General features: G+C 38.6%; 1 protein-coding gene across 1 annotated transcript; it reads left to right on the forward strand.

Moving 5' to 3' along the window:
* Positions 1-8869: 8869 nt before the first annotated feature.
* Positions 8870-9565, forward strand: LOC123219680. Its single transcript, XM_044641676.1, has 2 exons — positions 8870-9284; positions 9360-9565. Exons 1-2 carry the CDS (start codon positions 8870-8872, stop codon positions 9563-9565), a joined length of 621 nt encoding a protein of 206 aa, XP_044497611.1.
* The last annotated feature ends 987 nt before the right edge of the window (positions 9566-10552 follow it).

Raw genomic sequence — 10552 nt, forward strand, 5'->3', positions numbered from 1 at the left:
GTGACAACAAAAATGGACTTTCCAATACAAAATCTATTCATTTTTTAATACAAAAACCCCTTGAATTATGCTAAGCCATACCTCTTAGTTGCTAAAGACAAAAAGTGAGTTGCCTTTTTCCCTAAATCTAGGAACCATGTCTCCTAGCTTTGTAACTAAGTTTCTATATAGTTCTAAGCCGACTAAATACACAAGTTTGAGTTAAAATGGGCTTCAAAAGAGTCTTGGGAGGATTGGGCTCGGAAAGGTACCATGTGAAGCTTATTTTAGGCCAAACGAGCAAACTACTCAAGGGATTCTTGAGTCCAACTAATAAGGCTATGCCCAAAAGTGAAGTTGGGCCAAAATTGAAGGTGCAATGCTTCCTTTGGCTTGAGATTTGCTATAACTTCATTCTTCTTAACTTTAAAGGTTGTATGGAGACTTGAGGATGGCTTGGAACCCAAAATGACAATGGAGCCGTGTATACATCATCCTCCCTGGGTTGAGAAGGATTTGCCCTCAAATCCTTAAGATGGCTACCCTCCACTTGCTGACCATTCATAAAAAAGCTCTCTTTCTTGACTTCTTTTCCCTTAGTATGAACTTGTTGTGGACTAAGAGGAGTTAAAGTGATAGTCTTGCCATTAAATTTAAAGGAGTAAGTGTTCTTCTTGCCAACATGCTTCACTTCCTTATCAAATTGCCAAGGTCTTCCCAATAACAAGTGACAAGCATCCATAGGAATCACATCACATAAAATCTTATCATTATAATGATTGCCAATGGAGAAGGAAATAAGCACTTGCTTTGCAACTTGTAGGCTGGTTGTATTACTCAACCATTGTAGTTTGTATGGTTGAGGGTGTGACATGGTGGATAACCCAAGTTTGTCTACTAGGGTGGATGAGACCACATTTGCACAACTCCCACTATCAATAATTAAAGAACACATTTTACCTCCAATAGTGTACCTTGATTGAAAAATGTGGAGTTTTTGCTCTTCATGAGGAAGAGGCTTGGCATGCAAAGCTCTCTTAATAACTAGCAACTCTCTTTCATCAGCTCGTTGTAGAATTTCTTTTTCTTCCTTGTTGGCTTCATCACTTTCATGGTTGGAAATTTCACTTTCTTCTTCTTCTTGAAGAGACTCCTTAATTGTTTGTATCTCCATCAAGGATAAAACTCCCCTATTAGGCCATTCAGCTTGGAAGTGTCTATAGCCTTGGCATTTAAAGAACTTTTTGTTGGAGAGGTTGGGCTTCACCATATTAGGTTTGTCCTTAGTTGGTTCCACCATTTTTTTCTTGCCTTTCTCCTTGGAAGAAGAATCAACAACATTTGTGTATGATGGGGAACCTTTACGGAAGGTAGTTCCCTTGGTAAAAGATATGCTTTTGTTAAATAATGTCCCTTTGGAGAATGACTTGGAAACCATGGGCTTCATGGCCTTCTTTTGCTTCTCCACTTTAATAGCCAACTTACATGCATCTTCAAAAGTGCAATATGGTTGCAACTCCATCATATGAGCAATGTCTTTATTCAATCCTCCAATAAATCTTGCAATGGTTTTCTCCTTTACTTCCGGTAGCTCACTTCTCATTAATAGCTTCTCAAACTCCCTTATGTAATGATTTACTTCATCACTTCCTTGTTTAAGGGTGTATAGCTTGAGGTAAAGATCTTATTTATTGTTGTCCGGGAGGAATCTTCTCTTCATAAGCTTCTTTAGTTTCACCCAAGATCTCACTCTCTCTTTACCATCCCTTTCCCTTTGCTTCTTAAGATTTTCCCACCACAAGGATGCATAATCCTTGAATTTCAAGATGGCAAGCTTACATTTCTTCTCATCTGAATAGCCTTTATATTCAAAAACTCTTTCTATAGCATGTAACCAATCAACAAAATCATTTGGACTCATGCCCTCTTCAAATTTCGAAATTTCAATCTTTAAGCCCCTATCATCATCCTTTTCTCTCCTAAGTGGCCTCTTTTGTTCTTCCTCATTTGAGTCATCATGAATTATCAATTCCTCCCTAGTATGTCTAGGAGGAGGAGGGGAAGGTCTAATATATCTTCTTGGGTGATGTGGTTAGGTTAGGTGAGGTGGAGGAGGGGGTATTTGGCTTTGAGTGAAGGTCAAGTCTCTCATCATTTGATTCATTTGGTCCCTAATGGCCTTAAGTTCTCCTTTGACCTCTTCTTTTAGTGACATGTGAGCAAATTCCCAAGGATGAGGAGGATGAGGATGAAGTTCTTTTATGAGATATTTTTGGTAATGGAGGCTAGTGGTTATAAGTGTTTGAGGGTTGGGGTGAGTATTAGTAGGTGTTTAGGTTAAGGAAGGTTTGTGTTTAAGGCAAATTAAGGTGCTATGAACAGTAACTTTGTAGGGAACAGTAGCTCAGAGAGGTAGAAATCAGTCAACAAATCACATAAACGCCCTAGGCTCTGATACCAAATGGTGCATTTCCATCAAGACAATGCAATTACACACAAACTCAATTCTGGAAATTATTACTCATTTGACACAGCAGCAACTTTCTTTCAATTTTTGACCAACAAATGACCTCCAAATCATGCAAATTATATATCATTGGAAAAAAAATTCAAAGATCTTTCTAACGGTATATAATTTCAACCATAACTCAAGCAACAAGGCATTCAAAATTAGCTTCAAAGTTTGCTGGCAAAAACTGGAAATTGCAAAATCACACACTGTGAACAGTACCCGAGGCATACAACACACATTTAAGTCTTCACACTTTGAGTTTCAAGGGTAACAAGAAAAAATAACCAAGGCATAAAGGAAAGTTCCACCAACCTTGGGGTCTTCCACCACCAATTCTTCCACCAAGAATGAATTGGATAAAGGAAAATGGAGAAAGCCAACAAAGCTTTGCTTCAAACTTTTATTATATCAAATTGTCTAAACTCTTACAAAAGCATGACCACCTTTTATATAGGGAAGAAGTGGCAAAAAAAATGGACTTTCCAATACAAAATCTATTCATTTTTTAATACAAAAATCCCTTGAATTATGCTAAGCCATACCTTTTAGTTGCTAAAGACAAAAAGTGAGTTGTCTTTTCCCTAAATCTAGGAACCATGTCTCCTAGCTTTGTAACTAAGTTTCTATCTAGTTCTAAGCCAACTAAATACACAAGTTTGAGTTAAAATGGGCTTCAAAAGAGTCTTGGGCGGATTGGCTTGGAAAGGCACCATGTGAAGCTTATTTTAGGCCAAAAGAGCAAACTACTCAAGGGATTCTTGAGTCCAACTAATAAAGCTATGCCCAAAAGTGAAGTTGGGCCAAAATTGAAGGTGCAATGCTTCCTTTGGCTTGGGATTTGCTAGAACTTCATTCTTCTTGGCTTTAAAGGCTGCATGGAAACTTGAGGATGGCTTGGGACCCAAAAATGACAATGGAGTCGTGTATACATCAGTTCCCCTCATTGGCATCTTGAATGATCTCTTCCTCTTCTTCATCTTTGGCCTCATCATCTCCATGGCAGAGGACTTCATCTTGTTCCTCTTCTTCTTGGTCTTGGATAGCTTCTTCAATGGCTTAAATCTCCTTGAGAGTCATAACCCTCCTATTGGGGTAATTTGCTTGGAAGTGACCATAACCATGGCACTTGAAACATTTCTTCTCCATTTGTGCATTCTTTCCTGGCATTGGTTTGTCTCTAGGTAGTTCATTCACCTTTTCCTTGCCCTTATCCTTGTAAGTGGGTACGGGTTTGGTGAAAGAAGGAGAACCTTTGGTGAAAGAGGTTCCCTTGTTGAATGGCTTGGTGGATGGGGGCTTCATGTTCTTTCCTTGCTGTTCCACCTTGATGGCTAATTTACATACATCCTCAAATGAGCAATATGACTGGAGATCAACCATGTTGGCTATATCTTGTCTTAGGCCCCTAAGGAACCTAACAATAGTTTGCTCCTTAAGTTCGGGAAGTTCACTTCTCATCATGAGTTTCTCAAACTCCCTAATGTATACTTCTACACTATTGTCTTCTTGTTTAAGTGTATGAAGTTTGAGGTAGAGATCTTGCTTGTGGTTCTCCGGCAAGAATCTCTTTTTGAGTAGTTTCTTTAATTTCTCCCATGTCCTCACTCTACTCTTACCCTTTCGATCTCTTTGTTTTCTCAAATTTTCCCACCAAAGAGAGACATAATCCTTAAATTTTAAAATAGCTACCTTTCACTTCTTCTCTTTAGAATACCCTTTATAATCAAATACCCTCTCAATAGCATATAACCAATCCATGAAGTCATCCGGGCTAAGGTTACATTCAAAATCTGGTATGTTTATTTTAAGTCCTTAGTCATCATCCAAGTTTCTTCTATGGGCTCTAAATCGCTCCCATTCACTAGAGTTACTATCAATTATCAACTCTTCTCCATGGTGCACAAGTGGAGGGGATTGTCTTAAGTGTCTTTGTGGTGGGGGTTGTGGGATGGCTGGAAGTGTGGTAGTTCGGTGTTGGTGTGGGTGTTGGTTTTGGGTGATAGTAAGGTTGCTAAGGATTTGCGTCAGTCATTTGATCTTTAAGCTCTTGGATCTCCCCTTCAAGTTTTTTGTGCCCAAATACCCATGGGTGAGGTGGTGAGGATGAGCCACTATCTCTAGACATGATGGAATGGTGCAAGGAGTGTTAGGTGTTTAGTGTGCGGTGTTTGGATGAAGTTGGTACTCATGTAAGCTTAGTGTTTGGATTTTGGAGTAGTGTTTAAGGTGCAAACTAAGTGTAAGGTTTTGTTTTGAGTGCTAGAAGTTTGTAAAGGCAAGAAATATAGGAGAAGAGCTTTACTCACACAAAGAGTTCAACAATAACCACCGGCCTTTGCATCCGGGAACAACCAAGTAAAAGAAAACTCACCTTGCTCCAACCTGGTGCTCTAATACCAAATGATGTGGTTTTAGTTCAAGTTCAAATAGTAGGTGAGTTATAATGGGATGATCAAGCAAGTTCAATTCCAAACACAACTCTAAACTACCATAACTCAATAGAAAAGATAAGTTTCAGCCAAGTAAGTTTCAAGAGAAACTTCGGCCAAGGGAGAAAATGATAATAGATGAGAGTAAGAACAAGCAAACAACAATTTAACAATAAACCAAGGCCTAAAGGGAACCCACCAACCTTGAATCACCACCAACCCCTTGGTCAAGAGTTGGATAAAAAGGAATTGCAAAACACTTACAAGGAAGATTCTTTTTAATATTCAAAACGTACATCACCCAAGGAGCCTTTAAATAGGCTTCAAACTATATTTAAATGAAACCTAAATAAAGCTACATTACATTTCAAGCTCATTTCAAAGACATTTGGCTCTAATCTTCAAGTCAATCCCAAAGAAGAATGTAAGGCAAAGGAAGGCCAAATTGTCATGAATTGCCTTGCCAATAGAAGTAATTCCTAGAGCCATGTGATATGTCCCAAAGAAGAATGTAAGGCAAGGGAAGGCCAAATTGTCATGAATTGTCTTGCCTAAAGAGGTAATTCCTAGAGCCATGTGATATGTCAACTCTTGTCTCTTTCTTTGAGCTTCTTTGACTTGCTTAGCTTCATCCAAGGTAACTAACAAACTGAATTAAACATAGTTTAGCACAAATAACAAATAAAGTGCACAATTAGACAATAAAATACATAGAGCTAATTAAACTTTCTATTGGGCTTGTTGGACTTAAGTGATAAGAGAGTGACCAAAGGAGGGCTTAGGACCCCAAAATAAAGGTAGGGATGAAATGGGTTTGAACATAGCTTGGGTTTCTGCTTGATTCTCTTCAAAACAAGGTTTTGGACTCCACACTTCATGTAGGGCCGAATTTGTCAAGTGATGAGATTGGACTTGGTATTCTTCTATTGGTCTTGATTGGATTGCACTTGATGGAGTCTTGGATAGACTATGGACCGAGCATGGACCTTCATGAAAGATTCCAAACCAATTGCTCACTTTAGTGAAAAGCTAAGTAGGGTAGCCTTGTATTATCCCACTTATGACAAGGAACTTTGTGCATTGGTAAGAACTCTTCAAACATGGCAACATTATTTATGGCCAAGGGAATTCATCATTCATTCTGATCATGAGAGCTTAAAGTTCTTGAAATCCCAAGGTAAGCTTAATAAAAGACATGCTAAGTGGTTGGAGTTCATCGAAACGTTTCCTTATGTGATCAAATACAAACATGGAAAGGAAAACATTGTTACCGATGCATTATCTAAGAGGTGATTCGAGGACGAATCCTTTCGAGGAGAGGGGGAATGATGGAGATCTAGGTGCTGATCAAGTGCAACAAAGCAAGTATTCCCAAGATCCTTTGCAAGGAATCGATGGTCCAATGACTAGAGCAAGGGCAAAGAAGATGAAAGAGGTTTTACAAGGCTTAATCATGGAGATGCATGATAAAGAGATTGTTCTAGAAGTTTCCAATGCTACACCAAGGATAATCACTTATCTTTGTGTGCAAGATAATGGACAAGGCTTAGAACTTGAAGAATAAAGCTTGTAGTCCATGATATAATTCCGGGCCACATGGCCCAAGCTAAAGAAAGGCTTAAATAAAATGATTTGGTGTTTTGGGTTGTTAGATTTTAAGTTAAAACTAAATATACATGTAAAAGACTTAACTTCTTGGGTTTATTTGGGCTTGTAGGTTGGTCCATGTCTTGATATATTAGCTAGGGTTTTTACTTTGACTTTTATGCCTAGGATTATGATGATTACATGCCTATATAGAGGCTACAACTATGAAAAACGAAAATAGACATATCATTAATAATTTTGAGGTAATTTTAGCAAACTTTGCTTTGTTCCCTTGTGTTCTTGGACGAATACATCATCTTGACTTATCAAAGGAGTGATCAACCTTTGTGGTGTCTTAAGATTGGGGTTTTAAGGACTTAGTTTCCTTAGGGTTCTAATCTGATTGATCTAGCTTGTTTTCTAGCTTTTTTGGGGTGTGCATAACAGATTGATTCAAGGGTTCCTAGGGCAGGTCACCTAACGGGTTCTTTATCAACTCATTAGTATTAAAATAAGTATCTTTGTACAGAAGCACAAAGACAAGTTATTTTGCTAGAAACACATCACTCTCTTTTGCATAAATGCTCACTCTCTTTTTTTACTCTCAATTGATCCTCATAAACCTGTTTAGGACTCAATAGTACAATAGTTATTGGTTTCCCCTTCATTATGAATGAATAGTGATTCTTGAAGCTATCATGCATCACCCTTTTATCATATTGCCATAGCCACCTAATAATAAGTGACCAGCATGCATAGGAACTATGTCACAAAGTACTCCATCTTTATACCTCCCAATAGAGAATGACACCAATACTTACTTATTTACCTTGACTTCTCCACAATCATGCAGCCATTGTAGTTTATACAACCTTGGATGCTTTGTAGTAGGTAAATTCAACTTGTCATCTAAAATAGTGCTAGCTACATTAGTACTTCTAGCCCTATCAATAATCACACTACATATCTTATCTTTGATGTGGCACCTTCTATGAAATATGTTGTCATGCTACATTTCATCCCCATCTTTCACTTGCACATTCAAAGCACGTCTTGCTACAAGTAGCTTTCCATCTCCTTGTGGTAGTCATCAACACTCTTAGGCCCTTGAGTAAGCCTTTACAATCTTTGATAAAGATCACGATAGTAATGACCAAGAACAAATTGCCTCCTCATTCTTTTGACCAAGGGCTAACTTCTCTCTCTAAAAGTATTGCTCTCCCTTCTCTCAAAAACCTCAAAAACCTCAACCATGTTCTTCTAGTTACCTCCACCCTCCATCATTCCCTACCTGGTTGGTGGCCCTTCAGGTACCAACCTTTCGGTCCGGTGACCCTCTGGTCACCGATTCCTCCAACCTTTCTTGGGTCCCTTCCCTCAAGCTCTCGATCTTTTTCAATGGCATTAGTTTTAGTGTTTCCAGTATTTATTTCCATACCTAGATCATTCATGTTTCCTTCATATCTATTTTAGCTTCTTATCCACCATTTTCTTTCCAGTTTTCTTCAAGTTTTGCTTTGTTTCGGTAATCTGCTTTGTTCAGGTTCTCTTGTTTCTTCCTCTTCTTGTGGCGATTTCTTTTGTTGTGTTGACGTTGTGATTGTTTTTTCGCCCTAAAAATTCAAATTTTCTGTTGTGCTCTATGTGGTTCATGCATTTTCCCCTTTGGTGTAAGCAGCAGCCCATCCTTTCCGTGGGCAGTATTTTCTTTCTTTATTTGGTGGTGCATAGTTTGATGTGGCTTGGTTTTACAGGTTGAATTTCTTCTTTTTTTGCTGAGTCTTTGACAAAGAAAGTGTTTTTAATATTCCCATGCAACGTTCCTCACATATGCTTGAAACTTCCTTGCACCAAAATAGTAAGGTTTCTTCTGACATGGGAAAGGCATCTGAATCTGCTCCCATCTTGACTGAGTTTACAGAAATGGCTAGAGAGGGGGGAAAAGAAGGTTTCATGGAACTCTCTTTTCACCCCTAAGAAATCAAATGTAAAGCTGGAGTTCTTGGAACCAAAAGGGAGAGATGCTATGAGGCGTATATGTGTTGCACATCCTCAAGAAGTTACTGAGCAAGGTGCAATCAAATGGAGAACATGTGTGGTAGACTTCTTCCTTGGCAAAAGGCTGTCATTCTTGTCTGTTAAGAGATCTCTGGAGAAGATTTGGACTTCCTATGGCCTCACAGATGTTATGACTTCAGGCCAAGGTGTTTTTATCCTTAAGTTTCAAGACCTTGATAGAGTTACTAGAGCCGTGGAAGAGGGACAATTAACTATTACAGGACAGTCGTTTCTTGTTAGGAAATAGACCACAAACCTTCCTATGTTGATTAATGATGTTAATAAGGTGGCTATTTGGGTCAGAATGTATGGCATTCCCCTTAAGTTATGGACTCCAAAAGGCCTCAATTACATAGCAAGTGCTATTGGAAATCCTCTTTATGTGGATTCCATCACTAAAGAAGGGACAAGATTGGATTATACAAGAATTTGTATTGAGATCAAGTTAGATGCGGAGTGCCCCGATTCTATTTGCTTATCTTTGCCAAATGGAGAATGCATGGTAATCAATGTAGAATATAGTTGGAAACCTCTTAAGTGCAATGGATGTCAATGTTTTGGACACTCCACAGCAAATTACACCTTAGCAACTAAGCTAGGAGATGACTCAACATCACGAAAAATATTGAAGGATGGGGTTGGAATTGTGTTACCGAGGAAACCAAATGGGAAAGACAAAATGGTGCAAGAAGCCAAAGGCTATGACAAGAAAACCAAAGGTAAATTGGTGGAGATGTAAAAACCTTTGGTAAAGAATTTGTTAGCTCATAAGAGTAACAGATTCTCTGCATTAGCTATTAAGGAGTCCCAAGAGCTAGATAAAGTGAGTATATTGCTGAATAAGGAGGAGAAACATGAGAACACCACTAGTGTTGCAAAAACAGAAGGAAAGAAGTATGTAAGCGAAGCTAGCATATCGAAGGAGACTCGTCTTTCCACGGCAGCAAGTGAAAGTGTTCGAGAGAATGATGAAACTTCCATAAACACCATTAAAACATGAGAGTTGTGGAGGATATGGATCAAGAAACCTCTCCAGCAATGGTTCCTTTTGGTGGAAAACTTAAGGTGGATGAGATGGATTTTACGAAGAAGGATGCTGACTTGAAGAGTAAGAACTTGGGGAAGAAAGTGGCAAAATAGAAGAAAGCAAACTCCCCTCTCCTTTTATCCAAATGACCAAATTTGCATGCTGGAATATTAGGGGCCTTAATGCTCCTATCAAGCAAAAGGAGGTTAGACACTTCATTTTTCAGAATAATATTGATTTCATGGCTGTGTTAGAGACTAAAGTAAGGACTCATAATTTAGCTAGAGTGACTCGTAATATTTGGAAGGATTGGGAGTATAACAATAATGTAGTTTGCCCTAATGGGAGAATTTGGGTAAGTTGGAATAAGGAAGCTATCAGAATATACATTAAAGAGAAGACCCCCCAATTCATTCATGGTGAGGCTTGGTTAGTGAAGGAGAATACTCATATGGCTATATCCATAGTGTATGGATTCAATCAACCGTCAAATAGGAAAAGTCTTTGGAGGGAAATTGTTAAACACTCAGATTAGATGGGTAGAAAGCCTTGGCTAATCATGGGTGATTTTAATGCAATTAGAGGTCCGAATGAAAAAATTGGAGGGGCTTTGTAGAGAGATACATATTGTGATGATTTAAACAATTGTTGTAGAGAGGCTAGTTTAGATGACTTGCGGTATATGGGGAACCACCTCACGTGGAGCAATTGTAGTGAAGGGCAAAGGAGGATAGCTTGTAAATTGGATAGAGCATTTGTTAATGAATATTGGAGAGATGCCTTTGCGGATTCCTTTTCCAACTTTCTCAATTCTTCTATCTCATATCACTCTCCATGTATTGTGACTTATGGGGGTATTGAAGAGAGGCTTGGAAAGAGGATTTTGGTGGCAGCCCTATGTTCAATCTTGTTAACAAACTTAAGAGATTAAAAGGATAATTAAGGAAGCTAAATAGGGAT

Source organism: Mangifera indica, chromosome 6 (genome assembly GCF_011075055.1).
Source record: "Mangifera indica cultivar Alphonso chromosome 6, CATAS_Mindica_2.1, whole genome shotgun sequence".
In the NCBI taxonomy this organism is placed as follows: domain Eukaryota; kingdom Viridiplantae; phylum Streptophyta; class Magnoliopsida; order Sapindales; family Anacardiaceae; genus Mangifera; species Mangifera indica.

What these genes read in the sequence shown, in the direction of transcription:
- LOC123219680 (XM_044641676.1), top strand. Translation starts at nt 8,870, where the DNA reads ATGTATGGCATTCCCCTTAAGTTATGGACTCCAAAAGGCCTCAATTAC. An exon ending in CTATGACAAGAAAACCAAAG is followed by an intron (nt 9,285 to 9,359) that starts GTAAATTGGTGG and finishes TCTCTGCATTAG; the next exon opens with CTATTAAGGAGTCCCAAGAG.